The following is a 13,613-nucleotide window of genomic DNA, read 5'->3' on the forward strand; positions in this document are numbered from 1 at the left end:
GCAGGTTTGTCAGAAAAATGCATTGGAGTCTAAATAAGCAAGCAAAATTAAAACAAGAGCAGATTTTAAACAAACCGATTGACATGTGTGAGGCTTTCAATGCAAAGAGAAAAAACAATCATTGTGCAATAACACACAAACACACTTTACAAGGCCAAAAATATGCAAACATTTCCAGCCCACTTCCAAACACAGCCTGAGTGGTGTCTGGGGCAATTCAGCACAAAATCTCTTCTTCCCCCAAACCACCCGGCCTAGTAACAGGCCAAATCACTCCCTACTGCACGTCTTTATATAAGCTAGGTTGTATTTGGAGCACGCCAAACAAGGCCCCACCCCCAATGAAGCCACACCCACCACTGACCTTAAGTTGGTCAGTGAAAGTGTTTTCACCTGATGAATCTGCTTCCTACCTGCATTAACCCTTGGTATACAGGCCCCACAATTCAGAAAGATATATACAGTGAAATGTACGTGTGCAGCATACAACAGAACATTGAGCAGGGATGTGAAAGGGAACCCCAATTGGAACCTTTATTGCTACTATGGTCACAATTCCCTCCAGATTCTCGCATGAGTTAAGACAGTCACATGACCACATCTTGTATGCAATACTGAAAATGACAAATCGATTTGACTAGTATGGTGAATTTCCCATCAATTGGCGAAACACTCCAGAAATCAAACATCACCAAACATTACACTCTGGGCAAAGCTGATTTACAAATCCTGCGACTTACAGTAAAGTTGACCATTTCAATGCAATTTTCAAAGACATCTGACACAGATCTCTATGCAAATTGCCACTAAAGTAGAACATGTACTACTATAGAAATCAGTGTTTGAAACGCACCCATGTGGTCGCTCTAATACAGTGTTTCTCAACTCCAGTCCTCATGGACCCCCAATAGGTCATGTTTTCAGGATTTCCCTCAGATGAAACAGCTGTGGTAATTACTAAGGCAGTGAAACTGATCAAATCACCTGTGCAAAATAATGGAAATCCTGAAAACATGACCTGTTGGGGGTCCATGAGGACTGGAGTTGAGAAACACTGCTCTAATAGCAGACAATAGGGTGCGACTTTGCAGACGATTTACAACTTGCATGTTGTGCAAATCACATGCCAAGTCCCTCTCAATGTGCACGCTATTGGAGCGTTCATATTGTTGTGGTTCAAACTTGGTTGGAGCCGCAAGTAATAATAGAGTAATGAATACACTACTTTTCATGCAATTTGCTGAGAGATCGGTGTCGAATGTCTTGCAAATTGCACTTGAATTCACCATGTACCCCGACTTTGAAATCATGCAACTTCTATGCAAGTCACATGATGTGACTGTGGTGTCAATAACACCACTTAGAAATCTGCTTTAACCTCCCTGGCGGTATGATCATGTCAGGAATTTTGTGCTGAAAGTGGTACCATTTTTTTGCATGGAAATATGTAGTTTTTAATTGTAGGCTGTAATTTTTAGGAATAACTCACTGAAATCTGTCCGAACAAGAGTCTATTAAACATTCCGGATATGATAAAACTTGAAACACAAAATCATAAATTATAATTTAATTAATAATCATAAAAAATAATAATATAATAATCAATTTAATTCAATAATATAATCAAACCAAAAACACTGAAATTTGAAATACAGAGGCAAATTCGCACATCGCTGAGCAAAGTCGCAAAATCGTTTTCAGTGTCTGATGACGAATTTCCCCACAAATCATTATCACTCAATTCTGCAAGTGGTTCTGATTTACTATCGCTGTTCTAAAACCGCTTTTGATGTAAAGGGACGCTTTTTGGCCGCCATGGACTTTTCTAAGTTTCCAGGCAGAAAGAACAGTCAAAATGCAGGCAGGGCGCCGGACAAAGCAGTGGGGAGAAAATGTATGTGAAATGCAGTGAAAAAGCAATGACAGCAAAAATGTCATTTTTTAAAAAATTTCAAATTTCCCGCCGGTTCCGCCGCCCGAACGTTCCGACGTCACGGGGACCGGAACACGGAAGTCAGATGCCGGCATCCGCCGGAGGAGATGGACGGGGACGCTGCAGGGGACACATCGTGGGAGCGAAGGACAAGGTAAGTGCTGCAGGGACCCCCAGAGAACGCTGCATGGTAAGCCCGAGTGTAGCTCGGGGTTACCGTTCTTGGTATAGAAATTCTACCCCGAGCTACACTCGGGAAAACCGCCAGGGGGGTTAATGTGACCGGGTGGCCCCCAGTAACATTGGGATTGCCAAGCAATTGGCATGACAGGCGACTTGCAAATCATAGACCAAGTCGCACCCTATTGGCCACTGTAGGCTCTGTTCACATCCAATTGGATTGTGAACTCGTGCAACTTCAGTTGGGCAATTGCCGCATCGGATTAGATGTGACAGTGGTGTTGGCCCCCAGTAACATTGTGTGCAATTTGCCATGCAAAGAGCAAGCTGCTGGCCATGCCAATCACATGACAAGTCACATCCAGAGTGTGCAATTTCAGGTGCGATTTGTGCATTGACATCGTACCTGATATTGGATATAATGAATGTGAGTGTATTAACATACACCATTTGTTGCAGCGAGAGTTCAAAGGTATTTGAGAATTGTGGCCATTTATTAGCAATTTAACATCTAGACTCAAATAGAAATCGCAATGCTACACACAATTGAAAACACAACTAGTTAGTAATTCTCTAGAAAACACAGTAAAATTGGCAACTTAAAGAGTAATTTTCAATTGCATATAGTGTGAGCGAAGCAGGAAAATCAACAAAGGAAATAAATCTTTGAAGGCGTGCGGTACCTGCCTGCTGGGATAAGGGTCTGCTATGCATTTGGGGGAAAAATGCACGCCAGGATTTGTGACAAGTTTGATGTGTGGATTCACCAACCAAGTCTTTTCTCTCTCGCTCACTCTTCTGAATGTCTCTCTTTATCACTCTTCAGTATGTATATCTCGCTCACTCTTCGTCTCACTGGCTCGCTCTTCTCTCTCTCTGTCAGCTCTTTGCTTGCCAAATCCTTCACAAAAGTGGGTGGAGTGTAAACCATCATTATCAAATCTATTAGTGCTCCAGGCCCTTACCTTATCCCATTGTATGACATTCACATAAGGTGCAGCTTTGAAGGTGTTTCAACAGACAAGGCCTCATTCTAATTCACATTTTAGGGATCATTTAGACAGAAAGCAAAGATGTTGCCAGAACATGTATGTGAAGACAGCCACACACGGAGATCATGCTACTTCCTTGCCGTGGTTGGGATTCAAACCGACAACCCTAGAGTTGTGAGGCAGCAGTGCTAACCACTAATCCACGGAGCTACATTGCTAATCCAGCCTGTATTTCTGTGCTGTGAATCAATCCTAGGTCCCTGGGCAAGGTCAGTGTAACTACCAGATATCTCCAATGTGACACAAATGTTGTGCTATGTTGCCAATTCACATGTATGATGGTTCTATGTATCCCAATACAAAGGATTGCAATACTAATACAGGCGTACCTCGGTTAACCAATGCCTCAGGGAACGTCATATTTGGGGTACAAATGTCAAACCATTTCAGTTAATTGGTCTGTTTACAAATGTTTGAATAATTTGGTATGGGCATGTGGCCTGGTATGGTTCAGGAGGGGGGGAGGGGCGCTCGCTCGTCCCCCCCCCCCTTTCCTGACCTGCCGGGCTGCATGCTCGGATAAGTATGTGTTATGGATTTTGGGGGGTACCCCATGCTGTTTTTTATTTAATTTCAGCGTGGAGTTACCCCTTAACATCCATATGAGACCCGAAGGGCTTAGTGTGGATGGGAGGGGGGACCCCATGCCGGTTATTTAAAACACTGTTTATAAATCCCTGCAATACTTTGACATTCAACTGTCAATGGGGAACTCCGCCGACAGCTGAAACATGAGCGCTGCATTGGTTTTTACTACTAAAACGCCGCATGAGTTGATAACATAACATGCGGGATTGTAGGAGCGACAGCCATGTGTTAATGTTTCAGCTGTCAGCGGGGTTCCCCACTGACAGCTGAATGTAAAATAATTCCTTGTGAAGAAAAGCCTAGCTGACATTTCTTATATAGGTATGGGGCGGGGCCAGCCGGGAACAGCAAGCATGTGACATGGGGCGGGTCACTGGGATGATGTCCCCGGCTGGCCCCGCCCCATACCTATATAAGAAATGTCAACTAGCCTTTTCTTCACAAGGCTGGAAGCCTCGGACGGGAGCAGAACTTTTTTTTTTTTTCGGGTCCCTGCCGCCGCCGCGATCGACGTTGGATCTACTTCGGGGGACATTGTTTTAATAAAGGACTTGTCAAAGACCCTGTACTGTGTTTTTTTTTACACCACACTTTTTTTTTGTGAAGGAGTCTGCGGGAGCATGTATCGCAGACTCCTTCACGTAGGGGGGGGGATCTTGGGGCCCCCTTGTTAAAGGGGGCTTCCAGATTCTGATAAGCCCCCCGCCCGCAGACCCCCACAACCACCGGCCAGGGTTGTGGGGAAGAGGCCCTTGTCCTCATCAACATGGGGACAAGGTGCACCCCCCCCACGTTGAGGGCATGTGGCCTGGTATGGTTCAGGAGGGGGGGCGCTCGCTCTTCCCCCCCCCCCCTTTCCTGACCTGCCGGGCTGCATGCTCGGATAAGGGTCTGGTATGGATATTGAGGGGGACCCACGCTGTTTTTTTTTTAAAATTTCAGCGTGGAGTTCCCCCTTAATATCCATACCAGACCTGAAGGGCTTGGTAAGGATGAGAGGGGGGACCCACGCTGTTTTTTTTTTTTGTTTTTTTTTTTATTGCGGACCTTTATTATTACATTCAGCTGTCAAAATAAATATTATCTAGACCTTTGAAATAAGTAAAATCATTACAGAAATAATTATAAAGTATAAGAAACAAAAATAGAATCACTAGAACTAAGGAAATCTAATTAGATTACATGAAGATATGCCGAGTGCTGTTTATTAAACACAATAGACGCGAGCGAGTGTCGGCTGTCAGAGGAATCCACAGTAAGATTCACTATTAGTCAGTGGCTAAAAAGCAAACGCCCATGGCAGAAGTCTAAAATGTGTTCTGCACATGCTCAGTTGTATCTGCCAAAGACACTGCACGGGCGTCTAGATTTTTACTGTGTCGATTTCCTTGAAAAAAACGATTTTTAACACATTCTTAATTTTTTTTGAAATAGCAGATATTGTTTAAAGTGAAGTCCTGATATTTGGCAAAGCAAATTTCTAAGTGAACATGTCTCTGCAGTGATTTTTCATGGTGTTAGACCTGCTTCTTAGCAAGTCTGCTTTTGTGAGTCTGATTTCGGGCGTGTGTCTTTTTGTGAATTAGATTGGGCATCTGCTTATGGGCTCTGCTCAATAGTGAATTAGGTTGCAGGGTAAAAAATAGACGGACGCCCATAAAAATTGGGCTTAAGCCCATGAATATGCGCCCACGCTCAATAGTGAATCAGGGTCAAAGTGTCATATGTCAAGATCTTTGGTTGTCTCCTGTTCCTGTAGGGTTGTATTCTACGTTGAGGAAGAGAAAGGTCCTCATTCTCCTCTACATCACTTTCAACAAGCTGTTCTGTGTTCTCTGTTGCTGGGCATTCTTCTTCTATACCTCCAAAAGCATACTCAGTTTGTTCAATTTGATCTATATGCTCAGTCTCTGTGACTCCTTCTAAATCATACTCACTTCCAGCTGACATGGATAGAACTCAATAGCTTCTGGGTGTAGCTCTATACTTTCCTCTGGGTGGTCACGCTGGGTGACTGGGATAAAAGCTCTCCAGTGTCTTTGTTCGTGATCTGATTCATTTTCTGATTCTCCCTCGGATGTCTGTGTAAGTTGTTGAGTTGTATTTCGATCCTTCCCTTGCTTCCTTGCACTGATTCTTTTGGGTATCTTTTGACCTCAGTCGCTAGGTAGATAATCACATGGCAATAGTAAGTTGAGATGTAAAATCCTTGTTCGGCCTTTTCCAGTTTCTGGTTTGATTTCATACATTGGACTGTCTGCACACTTCTTTTTAAGAACAACATGTATGGTATCTTCCCAAAATGATGTCAATTTTCCTGGACCTCCTCTTTCAGTAAGATTTCTGACTAGAACTTTGCTACCGGGTGGAAGTTCAGCTCCATGAATTTTCTTGTCATAGTGTTCTTTTCCTCTCTATGTAGCTTGAGTAGCTATTTTTGAAGCAACCTTATAGGCCTCAGACATTCTATCTGTCCATGTGTTCACATGTTCAGGGTAGGTCTTGTATTTTTCAGTTACTGGAGTGTCAAACATACTATCAATGGGTAGTCTTGGAGACCTTCCAAACAGTAGGAAGAATGGAGATTGTCCTGTAGCTTCACTTTGAGTACAATTATATGCATGGACTATCTTTACCAGTGAATTTTTCCAGTCCTTTTTAGAATCTGGTGACAGGGTATGAAGCATTGATAGCAGGGTACGAATAAATCTCTCAACTTTCCCATTACCTTCTGGGTGGTATGGCGTTGTGTGAGACTTTTGGATGTGGCAGTGCTTCCCTAATGTCAAAAACAAGTGATTTTCAAACTCTCTACCCATAGGTTGGTGAATTCTGGTAGGAAATCCAAATTTCAAGACAAAATCATTGAATATTTTGTCAGCAACAGTTTTTGCGAACTTGTTCTTGGTTGTATATGTTTGAGCAAATCTTGTAAAGTGATCGATTACCACTAAGATATACTCATATCCACCTTTACATTTCTCCAGATGAAGAAAGTCAATGGAGACCATCGCAAAAGGATAAGTTGTCCCAATATTGTTCAACGGGGCCCGAACAGGTTTACTTGGCCGTTTGTCTTTCAGACAAGTACATTGGCGGGTGATGTAATGCTCAGTGTCCCTTTGCATATGTGGCCAAAAGAATCTTTCTCTGATTAAATTTACAGTCCTTTCTACTCCTAAGTGTCCCATCTCTTCATGTAACTCCTTCCATACTAATTGATGGTACAACTTGGGCAACACTAGTTGAGAACCAGATGATGCTGTCCGTCTTAAAATATCATTGTCGAGGTAAAGTTTGGTCCATTGTTTCATAAGTATGAAAAGATCAACAGGTTCACCTTGTCATTCCTGTTTGGATGGAAACTTGTTTTGGCTCTTGTACTTCCATACTTGTCCAATCACAGCGTCTTCCTTTTGTGCGGTTCTTATTGTCTCTTTTGATATTTGAGTTACTTGATATTTGAATTTCTTTGGTGCCGCATCTGTTGTTGTATTGGCAATTGTCATTGGGCATAGCCAAGGTATCCTTTCTTTTTGATGTGCTTGAATTGCTTGGGTTATGCAAGTGATGACTTTGTGGTCTACTTCTTGTGAACATTGTTGCATGTATTGTTCAGGACTCAATGGCATATGAGAAAGTACATCTGCATCAGCATTCCTTCTCCCAGGATGATATTTAATAGTGAAGTTGAAGTTAGCTAGTTCTGCAACCCATCGATGTCCTGTAGCATTCAATTTTGCTGTAGTGAGGACATAGGTTAGTGGATTGTTGTCAGTATATACAACAAATGATGGACAGTAATATAGGTAATCTCGGAATCTATCACATATTGTCCACTTCATTGCTAGAAACTCGAGCTTCCCTGAATGCATGTGGTAGTTTTTCTCAGCAGGTGTGAAAGTTCTAGGCCCATAAGCAATCACTTTTAGTTTCTCCTCTTGCTCTTGGTATAATACGGCTCCTAGTCCTTCTTGTGAGGCATCACAGTAAAGAACAAAGGGTTTGGAATAATCGGGGTAACCCATAACTGGAGGATGAGTTAACACTTCAATGAGCTGGTTCAGTACTACCTGATGTTGGTCAGTCCAGGCTATAGACTGATAGGATGGAAGTTGACCTTTTGACTTTGGGATTGGTTTGCTCTTCTTCTTTGTCTGGTTATCTGGTGTTGAGGTTGTGGTAGGTGTCAAACCTGCTGACAATAATTCATAGAGAGGTTTGGCAATTCTAGAGAAGTTTTGAACGTAAGGGCGATAGTAGGAAATAAATCCTAATAGTTTCCTGAGTTCTCTGACAGTCTTTGGTTGGTTGGTTGTTTCTTAAGGCAAGGACAGGTGCTGTGTTTGCCGGGTCCATAGAGTGGCCTTCTTTTGACACAACCTTGCCCAGGAATCTGACTTTATTTTGAAAAAGTTCACACTTTCTGCCTGTTAATTTGACTCTGTGTTGTTGGTAATGCTGGAGTACTGACCGGACATGCTCCACATGCTCCTGGAATGATTTGCTATGGACGAGGTTGTCATCTAAGTATGGCAGGCAAATCTCATCTCTCAGTCCCATTAAACATATCTCCATACTGCGTTGGAATTCGGCTGGTGCTGAGCTCAGACCAAAGGGTATTCGGATTCATTCATACAAACCCCAAGGTGTAATGAATGCTGTCAATGGTCGACTGGCTTCTTCCACAAATCCTTGATGGTATGCTTTCCCCTGGTCTAGCACAGAAAACCATGAACTTCCTCCTAGACTGTCTAGCATGTCTTGGATCCTAGGAATTGGATGACGGTCAGGAATGGACTTCTGGTTCAACTCTCTATAATTGCAACACAGTCTTAAACTGCCATCTTTCTTTCTTACGCACACAATGGGTGAGGAGTATGGCAATTTTGATTCTACAATCCATCCCCGATTTATCAGATCCTGCAGATATTCCTTAACTTCTTGGTGCAGTGGTTTTGGCACAGACATGTAGGTTCTTGTGACTGGTGTGCTGTCTTTGAGACGAATCTGTATCTGTAAAGAAGGAATACATCCTATATCAGAGTCATCTTTGGCAAAAGCATTGCATTCTTCCCTTAGCATTTCTTTGACGATTTGTTGATCCTCAGGAGAGAGGTGATTCAGAGGCACTGGGGGATCCCAGCACTCCTGATTGTCATCCCCCACCCGCGGATTTCCAATTTTCCCTTTTGGTCCTACCTTGAGTGTATGTGCTTCAGAGGTCACCAAGTTAGTAAACACCTTCGCTGATTGTTTCAATTGTACTTGAGCCGGATATGTTGTTTTTATGGGCTCGATGCCTCTAATCTTCATTTGACCTGGTAACACAATGTCCCGTTTAGTTGTATTCCAAACTGGAATGGTCAGTTTGGAGAATTGTCCTTTTTGAAATGAGACTAATGTCTCACCAATATGCAGTCCATCTGGCAGGTGATAAGCCTCACTTGGTGTAAACAAAACTGTCTGGGCCTGCAAGGATGGTTTGGTGTGAGCACTACACCGGATGTATGTTACCGTATTTGCAGGGATTATTTGGTTCTTAGTACCAGTCTTCACGATAGCACCGTTTTCCCTACAGTTGGCTTGTAGTAAGCTTACAAGGACTTCTGCTTTGGGGGTTGGCAGTTCCAAAGCTGTTCTTAATATGTCCACAAAACCTGGAATAACTTTCTTCCCATCAGCAACTGTCTCTTTGAATGTTTCTTCAATTATATTATAGCCGATAATTGGCTTCTCAGCTACTTTCTCATTCTCAGAGACTACTAGTGGTACTAATAACTGTTTGGTAGTATTACTGCTCGATGTAAGCTGAAAGGTTACCCCAATCCAACCTGAGAACGGAATCTCCGTCTCATTGGCTGCTTTCCCTTGGAGTACCCCTGGTCCTAGCAGTTCTTCAAACGATCGGAGCACAGTGTGTGGCAGTACTCATTGTCTCCAACCCTCATTGATGATGCTAACCTGAGAGCCAGTATCTCATAAGGCCTGGACAGGACTTTTGTCTATTTCACAGTTCACAAGGCATCTCTTTCCAATAAGATCCAGTAGCTTATTGTGCTGTTTCAAGGTGATGCCATTCACGTTAGTTGGCAATGTTTCAGCTGTTGGGGATTGCCTTTGAACAGGGCAGGTTGGTGTTTTTCTCCAGGGGTCTGCATTTGACTTTCCAGCCGGAGCTCTGATGGTAGGTTGGGGACTAGTTTCTTTACTACTGACATGAGTTGCATTTTGGGATGCAGGTTTGGCTCTGGCATGGGTTACTGTCGGTCCCTTAACAGCAACCCTCTCCTGTTTAACTGATTTTGTTTGGCAGCTTTGCATTGTCTCACCCTATGTCCAGCTTGACCACAGTTGAGACAATGGTCACATGCAGTTCTCTGATCAGTCTTTTCACAAGATTGACAAGCCCTTGTCCTTCGACCAACCTTTGCACTAGGTCCTCTAAAGCCATGCTCTTGTCGAGTTCTCGAATCTTAGAGAAGTGTTTTCATATCGAACATTTCTTGTTGCAACTGTATTACTATCTTTTCAAGGTCAGGGTTACTCTTTGGTGGCTGTTGTATTGCCAGACTGCTTGCTTGTGGTGGAGGCAAAGAGAGGATGCCTGGTTCCTGAGAACAATGGAGGGTGTTGGCCTGTCACTCTCTTCCCTTCCTCAGGTTACTGTGCTGAGATTTCTATTGTTTCTGCTCCCTTTCCATCTCCATGTTAGTAGCCTCATTCATATTTTCTATAAGCAACTCATCTGAGACTGTAGGATCATCCAAGTGTTGTTTTAGTTGGAACTTGATATGGTCACTTCTCAGTCAGGTGCCCACCTACCTTAAGAATTTCTTTTGTATAAATTCAGTCCTGAAGTGTTCATCTGAACCTTCCCCTTGTGAAACAAACAGCAAACGGTGCTTCAATGCAATGGCCCTAAATAGGAAGTTCTGGGTTGTCTCTTTACTATTCTGTGATATATTGATCAATTGTTGGTATAAATCAGAAGCGTTCTCTTTATAATGGCTTTTTAGGATTCTCTTGAGTTGCACTAGGGTCAGTCCACTCTTCAGCTCTAGCATGCCTCTGAGGCTTGACCCGGGACTAATGGCTTTGACCACAGCTTCCACAAGCTCTGACTCGGGATATCCCTTTTGCAGTCCTTTATTAATCTGGTGCATGAGGTTAGTATAAGACAGCTTGTCTTTCTGTTCCTTTTCACCTATCTGACCAGCAATTTTAAAATCCTTTTTGATTGTAACTTCTGCCAAGTTAGTATGAGAAAGTCTCTGAGCAACTAGAATAGGGTCTTGTTTTGCAGGACCTTCTTTTGAGTGTTTGTCTTTAGTGCTATGTTCTTTCATCTGTTCCTCTATTATCTTGGCTGTTTCTTGAAGTTTTTCCTGTATACTGTGGTATTGCTGTTTTAAATCCTTTAACTGTTGTTCCGCTTGAGGGTCTTTGCCACTATCGCTTGGTGCTTCCATGTTATCTCTTTTCTCTAACTCATCGATGAATTTCTTAGTTGCCTGAAGAAATTGTGTCACCACTTCTTCACTTTCAGTCTCTACCAATTCATCTAACACCTCATTCACTATCTGCATGTAATGGCTCCGGATTATTCCTTTTGCCATCCTTGATTCAGAGGTCTTTAGAAACTGGCAAGTCTCCATGAGATCATCAACTGGCATGTGAATTACATGTTCACTGATTTCGTCTTGCAACTTTTCGATATCCATACTCCTAATATTTTTCTGTAACTTCACTACAGACAGCGTAGTCACTCCTTTTCACTTCTGTGACCTTTCAGCGTTCCTTTCAGACCGGCCCCACGTTGGATGCCGATTTTGTTGCACATACGGTAAATAATTCCACTGTGCGAAGGATGGGTTGGGTGAAACCAGAAGTGTTTTATTAGGAATGGCTGTAATAAACACAAAAAACTCTTAATTACATGTGACTGGATATGTTCACTGTAATCACTGTCCTCTATACATTACTAAATATTTCCATATACATTAATAAGTATTTTCATATACATTAATAAACATTTTTAATCGCAATACTTAATATCTAGACCTCTGCAGATATGCCAGTAACCTATTCTGCATAACAATAGCGTATTACAATAGAGAAATCACATTTCCTGTATCTTAGCGCCAAATCACATACCTGCAATATATATTCACATTTATGCTACAAGTAGTCTGATTGCATTATAGTAGCCGCGGCATTTACTGACCACCAGGGCACATGTTAAGTCATGTTGTCCTATTTATCATGTTAAACAGCCTCCTGCTTTCCTGTAATACAAACAGAAAACTCTTAATTACATGTGACTGGATATGTTCACTGTAATCACTGTCCTGCTGGAAACAAAGTGTCAGACATTTAATTCCCCCTCCTGTGTCCTCCTATTATAAACAGGATGTAGTTCTGCCATCTTGTGATGATACAATAAAAATGCAATCACTAGTATTGTCAAGGCTCCCGGGTATGATCAGAGGTGTGTGACTGACGCAGGGAAACGCAGACTTCAGATATATTATAAACAATATAATTTATTAACACTAACAATACAAACATAAACGCAGTGCAATATTAAAACATAACAGTGCAAACAAACCAAACCAACCACCCACAGATAACAGTACATACAATGCAAGCGTCGTCAGGCAGGCCGGGTCAAATATCAATCGGGCAGGTAGGTACAGGGGGAGCAAGCGGAGAATGGTCGGGGTCACAAGCCAGGTTCAACAGGTAGCAGACAGCGAGGTACAGAGGGTCAGGCAGAGGGATGGTCAGGAACGAGCCGGGGTCAGAGCAGGAGAAGTCAGCAGAGATCAGATCAGGCAGGGTCAGGGACAGGGACAGGGACAGGATGCAGGAACAGGAACAGGATGCAAGATACAGGGCCCAGGAAAACACATACACCAAGGCAGAGTCTGCAGGTCTGGCCATCCCTTAAATACACCAGCATAAGCAGTTTCAGGTGTTTTGCTGGCTGCAAGGTTGAGTCTCTGATTGCTGGGAGCACCCACTGGCCAGCCCTGGTACTGCAGCTCATAAGGCAGGTGATACCCACCATTGCTGGCCAGTCCATTCCTGACAGTACCCCCCCCTCAAGGAGCGGCCTCAGGACGCTCCAAACAGTCCTAGCTGGGCAAAATGTTCCACCGCCCGGGTCTGGTAACTGGCGGGATATCAAAGACTGGCCCACCGGGCAGGACTCCGGGCAGCGGCACACCGGGCAGGACTCCGGGCAGCGGCACACCGGGAAGAGCCACACCGGGCAGGACTTCGGGCAGCGGCACATCGGGCAGGACTCCGGGCAGAGGCACATCGGGCAGGACTCCGGGCAGATGCACATCGGGCAGGACTCCGGGCAGAGGCACATCGGGCAGGACTCCAGGCAGAGGCACATCGGGCTGGACTCCGGGCAGAGGCACATCGGGCAGGACTCCGGGCAGAGGCACATCGGGCAGGACTCCGGGCAGAGGCACATCGGGCAGGACTCCGGGCAGAGGCACATCGGGCAGGACTCCGGGCAGAGGCACATCGGGCAGGACTCTGGGCAGAGGCACATCGGGCAGGACTCTGGGCAGAGGCACATCGGGCAGGACTCCGGGCAGAGGCACATCGGGCTGAGCGACAGGTCTCGGGCCCCAAGGCGGGGCGGCGGGCACCGAGTCACCAGGCACGACAGTGGGCTCCGAGTCAACTGGCAAGACTGCGGGCACCGAGTCAACTGGCAAGACTGCGGGCACCGAGCCAACTGGCGGAACAGCGGGCTTCGAGTCGTCTGGCAAGACTGCGGGCACCGAGTCGTCTGGCGGAACAGCGGGCATCGAGTCAACTGGCGGAACAGCGGGCAC

At 44.3% G+C, this 13,613-nt stretch overlaps 1 protein-coding gene across 1 annotated transcript in view; it reads right to left on the reverse strand.

The window, feature by feature from the left end:
* The window catches only part of LOC149435838 (interferon-induced very large GTPase 1-like), a 52,122-nt gene extending 46,419 nt beyond the window's left edge, over positions 1-5,703 (reverse strand). Inside the window, exon 1 of the mRNA XM_089662370.1 lies at positions 5,526-5,703. Within this exon, the coding sequence (XP_089518496.1) occupies positions 5,526-5,703 (178 nt within the window). The remainder of the gene's footprint in view (positions 1-5,525) is intronic.
* Between the last annotated feature and the right edge of the window lie 7,910 nt (positions 5,704-13,613).

Source organism: Staurois parvus, unplaced genomic scaffold (genome assembly GCF_062004578.1).
Source record: "Staurois parvus isolate SC_StPar_1 unplaced genomic scaffold, SC_StPar_1.0 ptg001462l, whole genome shotgun sequence".
In the NCBI taxonomy this organism is placed as follows: domain Eukaryota; kingdom Metazoa; phylum Chordata; class Amphibia; order Anura; family Ranidae; genus Staurois; species Staurois parvus.